The sequence below is a fragment of the Physella acuta genome, unplaced genomic scaffold (assembly GCF_028476545.2).
Source record: "Physella acuta isolate Inbredline_101_S28 unplaced genomic scaffold, ASM2847654v3 ptg000038l, whole genome shotgun sequence".
NCBI lineage: Eukaryota > Metazoa > Mollusca > Gastropoda > Physidae > Physella > Physella acuta.
The window spans coordinates 606,159-627,947 of record NW_026731558.1 but is presented as its reverse complement, the minus strand read 5'-3'; the positions used below and the strand labels follow the sequence as shown (position 1 = coordinate 627,947).

The 21,789-nt window shown below is 31.3% G+C and overlaps 2 protein-coding genes across 3 annotated transcripts; one reads left to right on the top strand and one right to left on the bottom strand.

Annotated features, from left to right (window-relative positions):
* Positions 1–1,138: 1,138 nt before the first annotated feature.
* LOC131943364 (uncharacterized) lies at positions 1,139–6,054 on the top strand. Its single transcript, XM_059303451.1, has 13 exons — positions 1,139–1,235; positions 1,716–1,840; positions 2,480–2,625; positions 2,956–3,011; positions 3,170–3,245; positions 3,793–3,837; positions 4,056–4,180; positions 4,841–4,981; positions 5,106–5,166; positions 5,258–5,311; positions 5,403–5,471; positions 5,658–5,762; positions 5,911–6,054. Exons 2-13 carry the CDS (start codon positions 1,756–1,758, stop codon positions 6,016–6,018), a joined length of 1,071 nt encoding a protein of 356 aa, XP_059159434.1. The 5' UTR covers positions 1,139–1,235; positions 1,716–1,755; the 3' UTR covers positions 6,019–6,054.
* Positions 6,055–8,577: 2,523 nt separating this feature from the next.
* On the bottom strand, positions 8,578–21,766 carry LOC131943351 (protein phosphatase 1 regulatory subunit 37). 2 transcript variants are annotated; one of them, XM_059303430.1, is made up of 13 exons: positions 21,098–21,766; positions 19,587–19,684; positions 19,430–19,475; positions 19,217–19,317; positions 18,402–18,521; positions 17,989–18,139; positions 17,734–17,879; positions 17,502–17,627; positions 17,209–17,350; positions 16,900–17,066; positions 14,488–16,552; positions 12,193–12,276; positions 8,578–10,971 (listed from the first exon to the last, which is right to left on the bottom strand). In XM_059303430.1, exons 1-13 carry the CDS (start codon positions 21,633–21,635, stop codon positions 10,964–10,966), a joined length of 3,792 nt encoding a protein of 1,263 aa, XP_059159413.1. In that variant the 5' UTR covers positions 21,636–21,766; the 3' UTR covers positions 8,578–10,963. The 2 variants fall into 2 exon arrangements, with proteins under 2 accessions (XP_059159413.1, XP_059159422.1); XM_059303439.1 differs by lacking the exon at positions 12,193–12,276.
* Between the last annotated feature and the right edge of the window lie 23 nt (positions 21,767–21,789).

Sequence of the window (21,789 nt, the reverse complement as noted above, 5' to 3'; positions counted from 1 at the left end):
TATATATATATATATATATATATATATATATATATATATATATATATATATATATGTATGTATACATGTAAATTTGTATACATATACCATATATGAATGTGTATAAATGTATATATTATATACATGCATACAGAAATACTCATACTCACACATTCATGTGTTTTTTACTTTAAAAGATTTGTCTTCATTGCTGGCAAGAAATACTTTAACTACTTCAGCCAATTGGACTAAACATTTTACAAGATTTAATGGAAAACTTTTCTCAACTCTTACTCAAGATGTAAGAAAAAGATGTTGAGGCAAAAAAATATTTTTATAAATATTTTAATTCATATAATGGCAAACCATTTAATTTATAGAATTGTATGTTTTTTTTAAATTGTAAAGGTAAGTCATTATTTAACATTTTCTAAATGTACAAAATATACTAGCGCACATGTCATGTGTAGCTGTGATCTCAGAAGAAATACTTATATGAAAACAAACAAAAAACAAAATAAGTTATCAAAATAGAAGATCTGTTAAAATTGAATATTGTTGAAACCAGAGAGACATAACAAATAAATGTATTGTTGAAGCTAAAATCAAAACATACTAATGCTTTTTAAAGCCGTAAACTTTTTAATAGACAACATTAACAGTGTCTAGTGTCTGATTGGGCACCTTGTTTGCTTTGGAGACAGCTACTTCCCGTAACGTTGAAAAAAAAATAGGATTACTTCTCCTATAGCATGATTTAATGTGTTTTTTACATTTGAATATGTCTTGAATTTTTTATCATTATTTAATAAAATTAAGATTATACATTCAGTATAATCAGCATAATTTTTTCAACATAAGTCCATATTTTAAAATCAACACAATTACAGTAGTTACTAAAGTGTGACAAAGGGAGAGAGAGAGAGAGTGCACTTTGGCTTTTATGTATTAGGATATTTTGAATGATGGTTTACAGTGTTTCTTCCAGACTTTTTTCTTGAAATTTTCGGGGGGGGGGGGGGGGGGGGGGTAGACTTTCTTTGGGGGGGGGGGGCGGACACTGTTAAAAGTATATATTTTCTATATAAATTTCGTTCGAAGAGATGCCTGGAAGAAACTCTGATGGTTTATTACAAATAAGCTTGGTTTTGTTTTGGTTGTGTTTTTTTGCAGCACAATGTGAATGTTGAATCAGTAAAAGTTAACACCACTGGCAGAACATGTCTTGTGAAATGGGAAGACAGATTCCAGTCTGAGTAATCTTTTTTATATTTTTTAAGTTAACCATTGTAAAAAAATAATAGCACTTTTCTTCATTTAAAAAGAACCATTCTTATGCCAAAAGTCGTAAAAGCTTAACAAGAAATAGTCTAGGATTTGTTAAATTTATTATGGGTCACACAATATTTAAAATGCTGATGTTTTTAAAAAAGTTATAAATGCATTATGTGTTATTTGTTTTGTGTATATTTCTCTCAGAATGAAACTTTTCCAAAACAGTAATTAAAAAACAACTATCTCCCCTGTCTTATTAAAATTATTTATGATAAAGTTTTTTTTTTTCAATCAGTGCATGGTAACAGAGGGGTGTAACAGCTATTGTAATGAGTGGCTACAGTAGGAGAAACAACAACTCAAATTTGTTTTCATTCTACACAAGCTTATACAATAGTTTTATTTGTGTGGTGTTTCAGACATGCCAAACTAAAATGGGTTTGTTTCCACTTTTCCCTTAGGTTCCACAGTGTCTGGTTGAGACATAACTGCCACTGTAAAATGTGCAGGCATTCAACTGGGCAGAGGCTAGTCAACCCTGCTGATGTGTCTTCTGATATAAATGTAGACACTGTAGCCATTGAAGGTGGGAAATATTTTGTTGGATTTTACGGCTTCACATGTTAAAATACAGAAACTGATGCTTTTCACAATCTTTTGAACTACATTGGTCACCAAAACAAAGCTCCAACACTTGTTTTTTTAAAATTGATATTGAAGTCTCAGTAGCATTTACATTTACTACGAGCCGACCCATGGCATATCATACGCCGCTATTTAGTTGTTTTATTTTCTACTTTTCAGTAATTCATAATCTGTGAATTCGACAGTACCAATGCTGCCACTGAAAATATTTGCTTTAAAACACTATCAGTAGATCGTTAAGAACAAAACTACCCCTACCCTCTTTTCCCCCTACCCTTCCTCTCCCCCCCCCCCCGTGAAAGCAGCCTCCTCTTAGTTACCTCTCCTAAGTTTAAAATCATTTCAAACTAAATTATCTGCCCCTAATAGCCGTCACTAAACCCGGCTCTACGATTAATGTAAACATTTAGCGTGAACCACAGCTCACCAGACCATGTAGGGGTGGGGTGGTAGGTAGCGCGCTTACAGCTTGTTTTCTAACATCTCCCAGAAGAGAATTATATATATAGATTTTTTTTCTTCTTTAATGGCAATTCTGAACTCTCATCTGCATCATTTATGCATTTCATTTTCATTTTAGGAAATGAACTAAAAATAGAATGGTCTGATTTTGAGAAATGTGCCCACAAAGGCTTTATACCTTTGAACTATTTAAGAGAACATAACTACAATAGAGAGACATTGTTAAAACAACGGCAAGCTGTAAAGTGTTCACCTGCAGTCTCAGTGAGAATTACTCTTTTTAATATTTATTTCATACATTTAAATAAATGTTTGGTTACTACAATCTATTTTAGGAATAAGTAAATTATGCTTAATTTGAGAGCTGCTAGTTAATCATATATAAATTTAGTTGCTAAAAAAATATTGTCCTTCAAAAGTATACACAATACACTGTTCCTTTTCTAGTGAAGAATAAGTCCTAATGATTGAACATAACATCTGATATATCACTAATGTTTCGTCTAAGCTGCTAAGTGTGGCAGTGCAGTAGTTTTGAGCTGCCACAGAGTGATTTTGTTCGTTAATAAATAATTTTTTATTTTGTAATAACAGGAAATTCCCACAATAGAGTTCAGTGAACTTATGGGTTCTAAAGAAGGGCTACTGAAGTATGTTTTCAAATGCTATAATGCCATTATTTTAATTGATTTTATCTGTCAACAGAGTGGTTAGTTATTATAATTTTATAACCTCTACATAAAATGCTGTTTAAAAACTTAAAATTTCTTAACTGACTAATAGCTCAGCAATCTTTTGCCATTTACAGATGGCTTCAACAAATTAATGAAGATGGACTGAGCATTATAAAAGATGTTCCTACAGAAGAATCTATGGTTACAACTGTAAGTTTTAGCTTATAGTTTATTGTGTGTAAAATACAGGCTTTATTGAGATAAGTACACAACTGAAATAACACATTTTCCCAGTTAACTATAAACCTCTAACTAAAAAATGAAAAAAAAAATGTGTCTCTCTCCAGAACTTAAGTTACTCTTTGGCATTTCTGCCTTGTGAAATTGTATTATAGAAACAGTTTTAGATTTTATAGTAGAGAGTAAATGGACAGAGGTAGCCCATGCCCAGGCCAGCCCTATAGTCTCCATTTAGTTCCCAGCCGTGATCTCTCCAGGCCTCCATGTCATCTAATCCATGCTGTAATAGAAAACTTGACCAGACATGGGAAAGTATGAAAGCGGCATAGTGCTGAATCACAATCCAATGCCTTGCTATGCAGAGATCACAGAAACATGAGCTCTTCTACTTATAGCCTTAGGTCAAAAGGGCAGTTAGTTATTTTTTTTTTTACTTGAAATAGTAGGCTACATCATTGTCAAATACACTATTAATATAATGACAGCTTGTGTTAATATGTGTTATAAATATTAACAGGTGGCTGAATTGATGGGTCCAGTTTTTACTACCATTTATGGAACTGTAAGTAAATTAGGATAGCGTTATATGGGAAAGTAATGAGTTACTATTATAGTATATTTAAAATACATAAATATTCAAGCTAGGTATTTAAAAAAAGGTTTTAATACTGGTAATTTTTTTTCTCTTTTCATTAATGTTTTTAAAAATAGTTTAAAAGTATACTTTAACGAATTGTGTACCAGTAATACCAGTTCAAGTAAAATGTTGAAAAACTTCAGACTTTTGATGTTGAAGCTGTACCAGACCCTATCAATGTGGCCTATTCCAGTGAAGAAATTGGCTTTCACATGGACCTTGTGTATTTTGAGTCTCCCCCTGGTGTGCAACTTCTTCACTGTTTGAAGTAAGTTTTTAAAATCTTTGTTGGATTTCTTATAACTTGAATGCATTTACACTAAATTGCTTAACATCAAAATAGATCAGAATTTCTGTTATTATTCATTCACTGTGCATAACTAGAGTATATTTAGTCATTATTTAATAGTTCTTTAAGTGGATGGCGTATAAGTCTTGTTAGATCTTTAGCTGTTATGCATTTATTTGTAATAATGCTTTGTACTATAAAAAAAAACATATACTACAAGCACTTTAATTATATGAAATGTACAAAGTAATAGAACACTGGCTTTTTTTTAGAATTTATGTCACAGTAAGTACATCACTATGATATTGCATTTTCTGATTTGATTGAGTTTCTGTGTTTGTTTCTTGTGTTATGGTTTATGGTAGTTATAAAGGCAGATAAACAGGCAGAAATGTGAAGGCTTAAAGAAAATAGGTTTCAAACTGAAAAGATCTTAGCATTAAATTTGAGATTTGACACATTAAAATTAATAGATTAAATTTAAAAAGATGTTTGATTATTTAAAACAGCTAATCATTATTGTAACTTGAAATATATTTATTTAATTAATGGCAGCACATTGCATTTCCCTGTAAGTTTATAGGAATTCTTTTGTAAATTTTTTGCATGGCTGATAGTTTAATTAATACATCTCACAAGGTTTGACAAGTGTGTGGAAGGAGGGGAGAGCATTTTCCTGGATGCATTTACTGTTGCTGATCAGTTTAGGGTTAAATTCCCTGATCTGTTTAAAATTTTAACAGAAGTTCCAGGTACTTTTCAGAAGGTGCATTATAACAGGTAAAATAAAAATGTAACATAAGAATATCAAACAGGCTTAAGTTTAAATTCAACATAGTAATATAGTATTCAAAATTATCTGTATATTGGTGATTTTCAAGGATCCTTATTTTATTCAACACAGAGCTTATCCAGTCCATATAGTCAACCAAAAACCTCATATTAAGCTCAACCATCTTGGTGAGGTAATATAAGTATTTAAATATATATTATTATTCTTTTTGAAAAAACCAATGCCATTTTTAATAATAGAATTTTTATATTTGATGTTTTCAGATTGTTGCAGTTTACTGGGCACCACCATTTGAAGGTCCATTACTTGTCAATGAGGTATTTTTATATTGTATTTCTAATCCTAGGTCATAAACTTAAAGACAATGTCTACAACATATATATATATGTATATATACTTTTTCCCCAGGGAAATGTAGAAAAGTATTACAAAGCTTATGAGATGTTTGCAAAGTGTATAAATTCATCTCCCCACACAGTAAGTTGTTCAAGTACTTCCAGAATAGTAATAATTCAAAATATCACAATTAAAATGTTGATACATGGAAAATAAGCTTGACTTAATCATTCCTATGGTTATAAAGAAAAAAATATTTCTCTCTCTGTCTACATATATATATATATATATATATATATATATATATATATATAAAATCTTTTGTAGCTAACACATAGGTTACAACCCGGGGAACTGGTGGCTTTTAATAACCAGCGGATGCTACATGGGCGACATGCATTCCAAACGAATAAAGGAACTAGACATCTTAAGGTACCATTTTTCAGCTATTTTTTTTATTCCTTTAGTCCAAGATTTTGAAATCATGAACTAAAATATCTTTTTGTTTTCATACATGTTTGTACTGATGTTTTTTCTAATTGAAAATTATGTAACGTCAAAATCTTAAAAATTTTTTTAGGGCTGCTATGTCAATATAGATGTTTTTAAAAGCATGACTCAAGTGTTAAACAACATGATTGGAGATGGAAGACTTGCCAAAAGAGTAGGAAACCAGTGTTGGTTTTAATGAAAATAGATAATAAAATTCAGTTTTTGTTCTCATTTTTATGCTTGTATGATTATCTATACACTAAGTTATGATTAAATGTAATTATGTTAAAAAGTATAGTATTATTAATACATCAAAGAAAAACACTTTTCAGTTAGTTATAATTTAGATTGGTGTTTGTGCAACAGCTCAATGAAAGAAAAAAGCAATATGAAATCTGTTCTATTTCTTGAAATTAAGTGTACTCGAGAGGTCATTTCTGATATTAAATATTTCTAAAATTAATAATACAAAAATATTTATGAATAAAATATTTTAAAACTACATTTCATTTTTATATTGCTACTCTGTCTTGTTGTATACTGTCTAGCATTTCTCTTTTCCTTGTTTCCAGCCACTAAAACTGATAGTCCCCCCCCCCGGCTTTTGTTTTCTTCTTTTTAGACATGAAGGGCAGTTCAGTTAGTAAAAAAAACCTTTTGTTGTGATCCCAGTTCTAAACTCATGACTTGTAGGTTAGGGCACGGCTTAATGTAAACCACGCCATCACCTAACAGTATGAGACACTACCCAAGTAGATAGAAGAGTTTTCTCAGAAAGAGAAACACTCGAATATTTAAATACTTTTAATATATTAAAAAAATAATACACATAAAACAGGTCCAAAATTTTATTTCATAATGACTGCATCAATATTATTTTGAGGTTCCTGCTTAATTCATTGGTTTTAAGAAATGAAAACAAAATTGCACAGTGAAAACACTACAGGTATTTACAAAGATAATTTCTTTTAGCGATGTTTTTTTTACCACTGAAATCAATCATTACTGCACAGAGAAAGCATTATTATAATCTCAAAGTTTGTAGAGAAGTAAAACAAACAACGTACTAACAAGAGAAACAGCCCCTTCTGATATAGCCCTCAAAGACAACACATAACTAGGATACAGAACTCCTCTGTAAAGAAATATTCCATCAAGATAATCTCAAAGCCCACCTAACCCTATACAAGTAACAATGAGATTGCCTAAAGCTAGTAATGAGCATGCATATATGATGAGCAGAATGTAAATTATTCAACAAGAGATTGCAGCTGATGTGATGTAATATGATATAAATAGAGACTACTGGTTACAAATATACACACAAACAAGAGATAACAAAAACCATCTTTATACATCTGATCAAAGTAAGAAACTGTTCACTTCCCTCAAGGAATGCACTAAACTATTCTTGTGTCTGATATCACAACTGTATTCAAGAAACTAAAAAATGTCATAATTTATTATTGGAAAATATATATCTCCAATAAAGTAGGCTTATTGCACAAAATCAATGCTAATATACTTTTTTTCTTGTAACTATTTTTTGTGTGTGTCCTTAGCATTTTTAAAGGAAATCTTTCTATAAAGGTAATTAATACATTAATTAATAAAAATTTATCTTTGGAGGATAGCTAAAAGAATTTTTCATGAGAATATATTTTATAAGGATAGTATGTAAAGTATCAACATAAGAAATCAATAAGAAAACCAAAGAAAGATAATTTGGTAGGAACAAATAGAAACCTAATCAATGAATAGGAAACAATGTTATGGTCAATGTCAAAAGCTTCAAAATGTTTCACTAAACAAGGCAGTAAGACAAAATGCTGATAAGCCCTAGCTATAGTATAGTAGCAAGTTCTGTTTGATGATGAAGCTTTACAGGCCAGCAGGTTTAAGAAAATAATATAGATCAGAAAATGTGATTCAAACTTTAAAGATCAAATCTGAAATGCATATTTCTAGATAACAAAATTTCAAAGTTAGACATGTATTTCATTGCCTTAAGGAAAATGACATGAGATAGAGACAACATGACTAAGTACATTTTGGTTCCTTGGGCTTCTCCCAAACACTACCAAAAAAAAAAAAAAAAAAGCACAATATTGCACATTCACAGCAACTAGCACTAAGATTTTCACAAGGTTTCAAATTACTTATACTATATTAAAATTATGTTTAAGCACAATTTGCAATACAATGCCTTTAACATTTAATGTATAAATATTTCTCGCTATTTGTTCAACTGTTAAAACTAATGTGCATCTATTTACTCACCAAAAAAGATATCTATAATATAAAATTTCTGTATGCATACTTTATGATCTGAATATTAAATACTTGTGGGTCAAATAGATTCAATGAGTATAAGACATTGAGTGGTCCCTCAACATGTTACATTGGTACATGATAATGTATAGTAAAGCTGTTATATATTAGAATAAACAGTTTGGATTTTTTCCCTAAATTTATGTAAAAATGTGTGCTGTTTTATTCTAAAAATAATTGAAGGAGCATTTGCAAAATCATGCCTCTAAATAAAGCTACACAGAGCATAGTAAAAATATAAATTCTTGGAAAAATATTTTACTTTAACTATAACAAGAGTTTAACGAGTTAAAATTTTGGCAGTAGTTCCCCCTACTCCCTAAGTTAGTTGTCTCTCTTCAGGTTACAGCTACTGGTGACTATTGTTATAAAACTCCAATGGTATGTTCTTAAATAAATAAATAAATATATATATATATATATATATATATATATATTCTAACCCCTGACCTACTGAAAACTAAATCAACTCTGGGATTTATATAAATAAGAAATCAACTGATCTATTTACCTAAAACATTGAAGAAAGATTGCAATATATCTAATTACCACACAGCTTTGTGCAAATATTTAAAAGCATGATTTTGAACGTTTGAAATATTAACACTAGCGTACTGTTTATCACTTTAAAAAATCCCTTAAGAAAGCGCTTACTACAATTGTTATAAGAAAAGAGGTCACTGAAATATACCACAATAAACATTTTAAGAATACTATTGAAAAGGAGTAGTGATGGAAGATAAGTATAATCAAAACATATGTACTGGTAGCTCAGAATTCTTGTGAGGTTACAATACATACTGTAACAATATCACCTACTTTACTTCAGACTGTCTTACAACTGAACAAGTGCATAACTTGTTTACCTTTTGTGTTGGATTTATTACTAAATGTCTTACTTATAATTTTGATAATAAAATGCAACAGTAAATTCTGTAAAACTTAGTTTTGTATCTCTATCATTTAATCACACTGTTGAAGATGCAATAGGACATTTTAAATATGGAGCAATGGAACAATTATTTTTTTTAATCATATAAGAAGTTTAAGGAAAGACAAGGGAAAAAAGCCCGATATTTACATTTGAATAGACTATGTACAGTACCTTGACAACAAGCAAATAGCTGACAACCAATCAAACCAAGGCTTGTTGCACAATACCAGTGTTAAATCTCCAAATCTCAGTTATTCACCTGTATCAAGGTAAAAGTGAAGCCCTGCTCAATCTAAGTTTTCAAAAATATAATGAAATCTCATCAACATAATAAATTACCAATCACCAAATATCACCATGAATCTACAAGGACGTTCAAGAAAAACTTTCCACTTGATTGTTTTTTGAAGTGTGTAACTTTTTGACTTCATTATAAATCACAAATTGAGAATTTAAAAAGTTTAATCAAAGAACTTTAAAAAAATAAATAAATGAGAGCAGAACTACAAGTATTAAGGGAATAGGTTTTAAAGAATATTTATCTGTTAGCAATTTGGACAGTTTAATATTAAGTTGCTATTATTTAAAACAATGAACAAGAAACTGAACATGTGAATAAAGTCATTATAAAAATTTGCGAACTTCCCTAAAAGACAATTTTTTTATTATTACTGAACACGACAGAATTAGACTGAAATCTAAGCATGAATTTTACAAAGCAAATTTTCTTGCAATGATAAACAATGAACTGTGTGAGCTATAAACATTTATAAAACCAGCCGTCAACAATAAAAAGGTTACTACAGAGGGTCATCTGTTTGTATAAGAGGCTTAAGATATGAAACCATAATAACCAAATTAGCATGTTTCTGTTTATAGGGGGGAGCTTCTCCGACTACTAATTTAAAAGACTGTTTGTGGTATTCTACTATACAAACAATAAGTATTTTTTACTTTAAAATCTGACTGCAATGCATAATAATTGATGATTTGTTCACTTCAAAGAAGGTTAAAATATGAACAAGGAAACCAACTTGAACAGAAAATCTTAGTTTAGAAATTCTTGTTCTGTATATCTTAGGTAAATATTTTTTTATTAAAATCCTTCAAGAATAATCTAAATTAACTGATATTACCAATAGTAGTGTCTACATTCAACCACCAAATGTTTAAGAAAAAGTTTGCCGTTTATATATAACATTTCCTTGATATACAAACTAGGAGAGAATAATAAAAACTAACATTTCAGATAAAATCTTTCACGAAGTCATCATCAGTCCCTATCATTGTTTTCTGATGATTTGTGAATGAAATGAGTTTAAACATTTGTCTGACTGTATGATATGGGTAATTAAGAATATTTTTTTTTTACCCCAATGTTTATGTCTCATTAAATATTTTTTTAAACAAAAAAAAAAAAACCCACTTTTATAAAAGGTTTAAATTGCTTACAGAAACAATTATATAAAACTATAATAATATAAATGCATAACTTAATAGTTGAAAGAAAATTTTAAACATTTAATTTTTTCATCTTTTTTCCAATGCTAAGACCATACTGTTATAATTTTAGAATGATGCTAATGAATGATTAAAAATTTTCTAGCTTTAGTAAAAGACTTAAAAGACGGCTACGCTAAACTGTAAATTATGTGAGCGAGGGTTGCATGAAATAAGAACAAGCTGCAAAAGTAGTTACACAACCTAAAAATCAAATCACAACAACAGTTTAATAAATGTTTTTCCAAAGACAGAAGCTGCATTTAATGTACAAATTATTTCATTTTTGATGAACTATCTAATAACATTCTAGGCTGTGTAGGGATTTGAAAATATTTTTGATGAAACAGCATCCAAGTCCCTTAAGAGCTGAGCTTTAGGAATCTGAAACAGAGAGAGAATGAAAACTGTTACTGACACTACACACTGAGTAAAAATGAGCTAAAATGATAGTTAACAAATGTCAAATTATTTGTTGACTTGGAAATGAATCAACTGAGAACAACAGTTGTGCATCATGGTCAAGGTAGAATTTATTGTGGTCTCCATTTTGCACAGAGTAAAGCCTAAATGAAGACACGCCTTAATTCAGGCAAGCACTAATTCTTGCTCTTAGAGATATCCACTAATTTTTATTTTCTCCATTGTCTTATTTGTTTATAATCAACACAAAACTTTTGAGCAGCTGTTTGATTTTCTTTTTTAAAGAACAAAAAACAAATTAAGTGCATAACTAGTAAAATACTAAGACCCTCTGGTAGTGTGCTCTGTTATAGATTATGGTAGGGTTTGACATAGACCAATTACAAATACAATGTAATTAACAATAGAAACAACAGTATTACTTTGAGCCATTTCTATAATAATATTGGGTGTATCTTTCAATATCCATTCACAATAAACAAGAACCAGCTAGGCAGAACATCAATATGATCATCAAAAATGGAAAAATACACACTTCATGGGGGAGATTGATTTTTGAGTCATGTATCATAAAAATGGATTGATCATTCAAGTAAAAGATGCTTAGCCCAGGTGGTAGAAATAATAACAAGATATTGAAAGAATGATAATAATAAATGATGATTTAGAAAGGGCAGCTTATTTGACTATTTGTCATAATTTGCTTTTGTTAAAACATATCAACCACAAAAGCATTAATCCTTTGAATTTTACTTTATGAGAGCCTTAGTTATTGATAAACAATTACATTTTTGCATGTTATGAAATGTATGTTCATAATTTATATTAATAAACATACATTGGAAGGAGGACATAATATAAGTTTTATGTCATACATCAATAGCTAAAAATAAATGAACTATTAATATTTTTTAGTGTAACAAGGACTTTACTGCTGCTTAAACTTAAGACTAAACCTATGCTTTAAGTATAACATGAGTTAACTTAAAAACCAATGTACTAGTACCATAGCATCAATTAATGAAAGTACCATTTATAAAATCACATGTCAATTTCTGAGAAAAGAAAGTGTAAAAAGTAAATTGAGAAAATGCATGTTTTCTAACAGCCTTACAGAGTAATTGAGGACTTAAACCATTTAAGGCCCCTATACCTATATACATTAGTATACATTACAGATACCTTTCAAAGGCCAAGGAAGATCACCCTGTACTACAGCAAGCATAGCATCAAGTTCTCTCTCAAACTCATCAGGAGGACGAAGGTCTGATGGATACATGGGAATTTCACACAGGTTGCAAGCAAATGAAAATAACTTACAAATATTGTATCATTTTTAAACAACTTCTTCCCTTTACTTGTAATAAAGAAAACTTAAGTATTTAATCACACAATGGAGCCCAAATTTTTAATTCTTGATATTATATTATTGCAGTGATAATATAATTCTCACCCTGGATACCTCAATAATTGCATTTGATGAATGTTTTAATTTTATAACTTGCCCCAATTCCACCTCATAAAAATAATGACTCTTAAATTTACAGTTATAATCCTAAATTTTATCATTTTATGAGATTTCATATATGTATTTGATTAGTATAGATGCACAAAACTAGCTTAAAAACATGGGAAGGACTCAGGTGGGTTTATAATTATAATGCTAATTTAGGTAATACATTTTTTTTCAAAGCCTAGGTTTGATCAATGTGTACAAAAAAATATAAATCAAACTATGCTGGGGTGTGCATAAAAGCAGGAGATTTATGGGTAAAATATGTGAAGGGGCTGATAGTATATGAAACAAAATTTTAAAATAAAAAATGCAGCATAAATTGTCAAACCTTAAAGTTAAAGTTATGCATGCTGAACAGAGTTAGCTTTGAAACATTCATTTGTATTGATAGAACTTAATCCACATAAGACTATCTCAACCTATAAGATGGTATCTACAGTGGAGACCAGCCACTGCCTTAAACCTGATACATGATTTGTGACTTCCAGGACATGTTGCACCAAAGCTAATGATCAGTGGACCAAAGTGTATTCATATTGTTTGGCCCTTCTTTAGCCTCTTAAAATGTTTTTGCTTATAGTAAAATAATTTTAAAAACAAATAAAACAAACACTAATGTCAGTTGAATACATACAAATAGTGAAAACATTAAAACAGTGGATGAAAATAATATGTCAGTTGTAACTTCATTTATAAAATGTAAGAAGAAACATCTGTTTCAACTGAAAGACAATGTTGAGAATAGTGCAATTGAGAAGCCAACTATTTGTGACTGTTACTTCCCAGCTGTTAATCATTATGAAATGGACACATTATTATTTTGAAGTAACAAGTTATAGCATCAGGGCACAGTATGCATGGAATGAAACAATAATGAGCTATTGTGAAGAATATTGTGTAAAGAGGTAAAAAGAATATTAATTGATCATTACATATTTATAAGTAGAATGTAGTGTATTAAGTTTGAAAAAGTAAATTGAGGGGCAATCTGAATCTACATTTTATTAAATTAGCTATCTACAATATGCAACAACCTATCATTAATCTATTTCATGCTTAAATTATTATCCTTGCTTTTGCAAATATTTTTAAATGGAAGAAATTTAACCATATTTCTGTCAGATGAATTATGGAAAAGTTTTGTAAAAAAATGTAACCATATTTTTACTGATTGATAGTAATTTTGTTGAATAAGAAACTAGTGCAAGATGCATCAGTCCCATTACTAATGTAATGTTTGCACAGTGTTGAGTGCATCCATTTCAGGGTTATTTATTAAATAGATGTTGGTGCAACATTACGTAAAAGCTGAGTCCAGCAATAACTTGTCACTCCATGTACATAATAGTTCATGTTTACAGCTGTGTACAGTGCCAAGCAAGGGTGACTCTTAAGGGTCTTAGTGACTGGGTCCCACCTATATTAATACTTGCACTACATAGGCATGTCACACTGACTGGGTCCCACCTTTATTAATACTTGCACTACATAGGCATGTCGGTTCCATGACAAATGATCTCAGGACAAATGATCTCAGACAAAATATCTCAGACAAAATATCTCACGGACAAATGATCTCAAGACAAATGATCTCAAGGACAAATGATCTCACGGACAAAAGATACCAGGACAAAATATATCAGGACAAATGATATCATGGACAAATGGTAATAGAACAGAGTAATAGAATGATAGATTCCATAGCAATTTTTAAGTGCTAACTTGTATTATATAATCACATAATTGTTAGTCATTCTGGGATATTGTGTAGACATTCAAAGTTTAAAGAAAAAATTTTCAAGGTAGTTTCATAGTTGGCCCTACCAGTTTCTATATAAACACCAGCCACCTCTGGTTACAAGGTTATTATAATTTATTTAATTATTTATAATTTCATATTATATAAGAAATAAAGGTGCATAGCTGTAAGTGGGTTTACAACACATGTATTTTGCTCTTACCTAATTCAGTGTCATCATCATAGTATCCAGTAGATCCATCCAAAGAAGTCAGAGCACTTGCAAGTTCTTGTGTAAGTCCATTCATGGAGAGAGTTGTAAAGAAATCAGGTTGCTTAGATAAAGGGTCTAATTTATCTGTACCGCTGCCATCATTATCAGCACCTATAGCCAGCCATGGTTCTTCATCAAGACTCATTTCTACATTCTCAATATCATTGTCGATTCCATCATTGATGTTATCAATTGAGTCATTAGTAACAAATGATTCTACAAGAGCATTATCTTGGGATTTGTTTAAACTATCTAGTTCCGTTTTTTCTTTAGAAATAAAACTGTCTCCATCTTTTTCATTTTCTGGTGAAAATGAAAACTGTTTATCATCTAAATCAACTGAAATTAACATGGATGAACTGGAATTTGAATTATTCACGTTAGATAGCTTGACCTCATCCAGCTGTGCATCTGTTGTCCGTGAAGACAATGTACCATTGGTAAATTCATGGCTAAAAGCTTTGTGACTCTCAAACGGAACTTCAGCAGTTGATATGTTGATGTGTTGCGAATCCTCCTCTTTTGCCAAGCTCTCTACAGGCTGTAGGATGTCACCAGCACCTAGATGTAAAATAGCTGCCTGGGGGTTTCTAGGTACATATGAGTTCTCAAAATTATCAGAAGTAGTAGACACACTGTTGCTGTCAAAAAAAGTCTTGGGTGCCTTCTCTGAACTATGTTCACCATTTTCTAATCCAGCTTTTATCAAGCTTGAACTTCCATTTGAAGGTTCATTAGGAAATGATTCAAGGTTATTTGTTCCTTTGGAAATATCTGCATGACCAACAGATTCATGATTTTCTGAGGTGGGTTGTGGTGCTGAAGCAGAATCAACTAGTGTATCCTTTCTCTCTGTATGCAGAACAGGGCCTCCAATAATTTTACCACTCTCCACCACACCTGAATGGTCTAAGCTTAAAGATGCTTCTAGTCTATCACAGCTATATTTTGGGTGAACCAAGCCAGAGTCATTTAATGTTTTATCATCCTTTAGTTCAGTAGAGTCTTTGGAGAGGTTCTCTGAGATGCTACTAGCAGCTAAGTTATCAGAGTCTGTATTTCCACCACAGTTATCAAAGTAAACAGGCTTTGAGTCATTAGCTAAAACAGTCTTTACTTCTTGTTCACCATCAGGTGAAACAAGATGTTTTACAGACTGATCTGCTAGGTCTTGGAATAATGAAGAACTAGGGCTAACAGAGGTTTCTTGCCATGACTTGGAATGCTGCGCCAAACTCAAACTTGACTGGGCCACCATTATAGGCGAAGACATAGGTGGCAGAGACGTAGAGGCTGAAACTAGTGGAACTGAAGAAATGTTCAGAGGGTCAAATCCACCTGAGAGAGGCTGTGAAGGTGTAGGAGATGAAGACAGTTGTGATTCATTGACACGACTGACTGAGAAAATTTTACGAACAATTTGTTTAGGAAAGTACTGGGGGCTGAGAATCATTTCTGGGGGAGACGCAGTGATTAGAGAGGACAAAAGATTCTTTTCTGCTCTGTAAAGCTGGGGAGAAGTCTGTGGGCATGTATTGGCTGGTGTTATCACTGCTATTAATGGATTATCATTTGTTGGTAATGGTGAATCCAATGTCTCTTGAGGGCGAAGATGTTTATAAGGAAACAGCTGACTAGGCCGGCTGTGAACTTTATCAACAGCCACAGCTTGGGTGGGAGCCTCTGGTTCAACAGTAGACCAATCAACCTCCTCTAAAGTACCCACATCTTTGAGTTTTGAATTAGCAGCTTCCTTTTTACATTTTTCTTGCCCAGCATCTTTATCTGTGAGTTCTTCTTCCTCAATTAAGGAGAAAGCCTCATTTGATGATTCTGTTGTCTGTTGTGTATTTTCCAGTGCTGATTTCCTGGCTGCTGCAGCAGCTTCAGCTCGTTCCTCCAATTTCTTTCTTTCAAGTTCTTCTCGTTCCATTGCTGTTTGAACATTTCGCTGCTGGAATGTAAGAATGTCCCGTAGAAGTCGACTCTGCTGCTCAGCATAATCTTTCATACCCTGCAACACATCAGGCTTAATTAGTATAAAAATTAGTTAAAAAGTAGTTTTGATCAGTAGTTGAATTATGAAGTCGGATCCCTTAAGAATTCAGATCCCCATCAAATTATAAACTGCTGAACGTAGTTTAGAAGATAAGGGCATTTGTACCTTTAAATAACAGCAAGAAATTTTATGAAGTTTCATATGGAGTTAATACCAAAATTTAAAATAATAACCACCTGGACATGACCAACTATAAACATCTGCTGTTGAAAAAACTGAATACCTAAACAAAATTGCTAATATGTATATTTTAAGACCTCAGATCAAAAGTGTTTTAGTTAAAAAAAATTGTTTAAACTTACTGATTCTTTTTTAGGATCTTTATCCAGATCAATTCTAGTAACAGAAGTATTTACTCTCATAGCATGAGATAGTGCCATCAAGCCTCCAGTCTTAATATCATTTTCCCGTAAATCAATACGAAGTAAAATTGTACTGTCAGCTATGTATTCTGCAAGGGCAACAGCACCTGGAATAAAATATGAATGGTGTAGTATGTTAAAACAATTTTTGCTAGTTAAAAAAAAAATAAGAAACAACACAATTTTTAAACTAAAGAGCACAAGGAATGATTATTTTATACAAAAAATATAAGAACTGATTATTGTTACCTTCATCCGATATTTTAGTTCCTTGAAGTCCAAGTCTCAACAAGGAATTTGTTTTTAAAAGACCATCTTTAAGAAGATGCACACCTTCATTGGTAATAGCATTGTGTCCAATATTTAGGGTTTCTATACACTCACTTGTTGCCTTTATAAGAAAAATCACTCACTGTAAAACATCTGATATTTAGATCCATGTATATTAAAGTAGATTTGTTTTTTAACAAATGTTTACAATTCCGTTTTTTTTAAAGATCCCTGCAGAGTATATATATTTTTAACTCAATTAATATACTAACCAGTGCCCTTCCTAATGCAGGCATTGCCTGATAATTGATTTGATTATTCCACAACACAAGAGTGCGTAAACCCCGAGCCGTGTTCTGTTCCAAAAGTCCATCACATAAATGACTAGTACCTACATCCTATTGAGATCAATCAAGATACAACATGTTGATTCCATGAAAACTAAATAAACTAGTACTGTAAAAAAGGTAGACAATAAGATCAAAGATATCACCAAAGAAATACCTGCAGATGATTATTGCGGAGATCCAGCAAACTTAATTTATGATTATATCGTAACAAATGACCCAACTGGACTCCATCAGTAGGCATGAGCTTATTTTCTGCTAAAAATAACTCTTGGAGTATTTCATTCATTTTCAGAGCAGCAACTAGATAAAAATTTATGACAATTTTAATAAAGAATTCTTCATAATAATATTAAATAAAAGAATTTAATATATTCATTTGTTACCTGGAATATTAATTGAACACACCCACCTAAAATAACTAGAGGTCTCCCAGATAAAGACATATTTTCCATATGAAGAATTGTAAGATGGCATCCTAGCTTAAGTGCACGTCCAAAAATTGGTATAGTTCTCTCATTAAGATCACAGCTTCTTATGTCTAAATATGTCAATGTTGGTGTCTGTTGGAAGGAAAAAAATTTAGATTAATATTTTTTTTTATACTAGATAGTTCAAGCAATGACACAAGTTTACTTCAATGTAGAAGCACATTAAAACAATGTTTGTCCATTCATCTACGTTCATTATTATTTTTCAAAGAAGCATATACTATAACTTACAGCATTAACTAGTTTTTAATTTTTGTACATTAAAGTAAAATTATGTGTTGGAATACTGACACTGCTGCTAGAGACTTCTGTCCAAAAATTTGTATAGACTTACTCTACGAACAAGTCTTGAACAAGCCTGCCATCCCCTTGCTTGAATATTTTTATTAAAAGAGATATTGAGCTGACATGCAGACTCATAATACTCAATCATGTCAAAAACTGCTGTAGCACACTGGTGAAGAACATAAGCAAAATCAACAACAGAATAAATGATACATAATACAGAACTTGGACACAACTGCGGGAAGTAATAAAGTGACATCATAAAAATTGATTTTTAACTTATCATACTATATTGAAAATAACAAATTATGAATAAACTGTATATTTAGATACTGATAAGGACTATAAATAATAAATGAAAAAGGCTTTGTAAACATTGAAATTCCTTTGATTTGACATGAAACCATGGAAAACTCAGAAAGACATGAATAACTTCTATGGAATTAAAAAAATGTGACTAAGTTTGATGAAGAATGTAAAGAAATGAAATAGACTAACATTAAAGAAAATTAATGGTGTGATAAAATGCATTAATGATGTATGTGGTGCTAATTAATTTTAAGTTTAAAAAAAAAGTATTTTTATGTTACTTTATATAAAGATTAAGTGTAGTAATCTACATTTATGCTTTTAGGTCAAGAGGAGCCAGCTATTATTATCTTTTTCACAAGGGTTCAGCATCCACCACTCAATTGAGTTAGCAAACTAACTATTCATTAGTTTCTCATCTTTATATTACAAACATTTTTTCCTTAACAGAATTTTAAATTGCCTTTTTCATAAAAAAAAAATTAAACAGAAGATAGGTAATTTTAGCCACCTGGCAGCTAGCCATAACAAAATTAAAGCTTGAAATTAGTTTACCTCATCATCTAGATGAGTAGCCTCTAAGTCGAGAATTTTGTATTGTACTCTTCTGAAGATCTCTTCTAAACTTTCACATTGTTTGTGGTCCAGTTTCTCTCCTAAAAAAAAAGAATAATAATTATTAGTGCAGACTTTATAAAAGTGGTGCCAGCTATAAAATGGGTCATTTAAAAAAAAAAAATAATACTAGTAATGATTACTAAAACTTACCCTTTAGAGTAAATAATTCTTCACGTTTGCTTGAATGAGTGATTGTCTGTTTTAAATATAAAAAATATCCCAATAATCTCACTAAAATAAATACTTTAGATTTTAAAGTTTAAATGAGCAACATTTCTGTAATAATAATTATTCAATTGGTACTCACCTGTAATTGTTGAATGATTTTGATGATGGGTTTGGAACCATGAATTTCACAACTTTTCTTGTAAGCATTCACAAGTTCATCAGAAGTCCATGGTGGTGCTTTAAATATTAATGTTAAACTTGTTATTATACAGTTAGATGACTTGCCCAGTGATTTTCTAATTGATCTAATTGTAAATTTCAGAACTTATTTATATATATATTCCAGCAGCAGAAAACAGAGGCCAAGGGAGACATGAAGGTGCACAGCAGAATAGCAACTGACAAAGGCAGGACTATATTAGGGGACTGTCAAAACATTGTCCAAGACCAGTAAAAGTGGAAAGATGGAAATAGCTTTCTGTAGAAGCCCCATGTGTCTTAGGCACAAAAGGGAAGAGATGAGGGTCTCAATAATGCATATTTTTAAAAACAAAAACAAAATCTTTATAATAACAAGATTTAAATTTAAATGAAAAAAAAATTAAAATTATTTTAGCCATAACAAAAGCAAGGGTCATACTAGAATTTGGTATGTAAGAGAAAGTTGTGAAAGATCTACATAGTCTACATGATATTTTTAGTCTTTCTCTAGATGTTTAATACATACAAATATAAATTGAAAGACATGTGTTTCATAGACACTAACATTTTTATATTAGGGCCCACATGTAGGTCTAACGGCATATATATTAGGCCTAATAAATTTATTAATTTAGGAGTCTTGTATTACAAGCCAACTAATTTAATAATAATTAAATAAGTTGCCCATTTCTTCCATTATTGGACTGAAACATCTTAATGTTTACTGGCGAGGAATGTCCCACTAACAGTGTTGACATAAAGCCTGTTTATTTGCCGGCAATATAATATACTATACTTTTTATACTATCATGCTTTGACCCCCTTGAGAAGTAATTGTTGCATAAGTTTGCAATTTCCCAGTTAGCTAAAGCTTTATTAAGGCTTAATAAGAAGGCCGATGCTAGCCGGAATAAGATACGCATGCGCAATGGAGAGAAACTACGACTTGCGATCGCGGCGATGTTTTTGATGGTACTGCGCATGCGTGTTTACAACCGCAGAACCCTAACACCAACCCTAATCCTATCCCTAAACCTAGCCCTAATCCTAACCCTAAATCCTATCCCTAACCCTAATTCTAGCCCTAACCCTAAACCAAAGGTCATAGCTATCTTTTGCCGACTAAGTGGAGACGTTGGGGAGAAAAATCTTCTTCCGAGTAGTCACTTCGTAATAAGAAAGAGGATAATTGTGAATTGCAACAATTTTGTAATTTCTTGGGCCTGTGTCATCTTGTGAAGCATGTGTGCTTCACAACACCATAGAAATTGTGCTAACTACGAAATGGGGCCTAGTTATTACTAGTTAATATTTTTAATATTTATATGGATCAAGATTAGGCCCCCTATAGCCAAAACAAAGTAATTAATATCTTTCAAAAGTTTGTTGTCAGGTGCCATCATTAAAGAAAATATCTCAAAAACATGTTTGAAAAGAATCGATGTATACCATTTTTCCATGGATCTGGTGGTTCAAAGTAGCCTGAAATAAATGTGTCTTTTGGAAATGTTATCCCTTTTTTTTCTTTTTTTTGTAATTTTCTTTTGTCACATTTAGTGGCTGCTTTAGGGCTACCACTAACAGTATTTAAAGGACTACTATTATTTGAAGAACTTTCTGAAAAATGATCAATTCTCATATTTTCTCTATCCATAGAACTGTTAGTAGAGGAGGTAGATAGTTCATTATGTTTAGTTGAATTTTCAATATTATTCCAAATGACTGTGTCCATAGAGATCAATTGCACTTGTTCTTCTTTCATTTCCTCATCCAAAGGGGGCTGAATTATAATACCATTCTCAAACCCATGACCAGCATTTGATTGTTTTGAGTTTTGATTGTTCATGTAAGAAGTGTTTGGGTCATCTGGCTCATTGTTTACAATCACACTGCTCTCAGCTGTTGTTTTTGATGAAGATGCACTGGATGAAATAAATATATCATGCGGCAGATCTTGACTAACGGTCTCATTTGCTACTTCAGCCATTGTTTTGTTTTATGCCATTTATAAAAGCATATAAATAATTCTAAACGTTTTAAAATGAATAGTTAAAACAGGTATATTAATTCACAACACAATTCAGTCAAGTCTCATCGATGGCTGCCATTATACGCCTGCGTCAAATGACTTCCGACTATTG

Bases quoted from the DNA above. Each gene is read 5' to 3' on its own strand.
- LOC131943351 (XM_059303430.1), bottom strand. From the start codon at position 21,635: ATGGCTGAAGTAGCAAATGAGACCGTTAGTCAAGATCTGCCGCATGAT. The intron at 19,318-19,429 runs GTAAGTTTTAGT...CTTTTTTTTTAG, and splicing joins AGAATTATTTACTCTAAAGG to GAGAGAAACTGGACCACAAA. The intron at 18,522-19,216 runs GTAAACTAATTT...GTTCTTCACCAG, and splicing joins CTACTCATCTAGATGATGAG to TGTGCTACAGCAGTTTTTGA.
- LOC131943364 (XM_059303451.1), top strand. From the start codon at position 1,756: ATGTGCAGGCATTCAACTGGGCAGAGGCTAGTCAACCCTGCTGATGTG. The intron at 5,312-5,402 runs GTATTTTTATAT...CTTTTTCCCCAG, and splicing joins GTCCATTACTTGTCAATGAG to GGAAATGTAGAAAAGTATTA. The intron at 5,763-5,910 runs GTACCATTTTTC...AAATTTTTTTAG, and splicing joins AAGGAACTAGACATCTTAAG to GGCTGCTATGTCAATATAGA.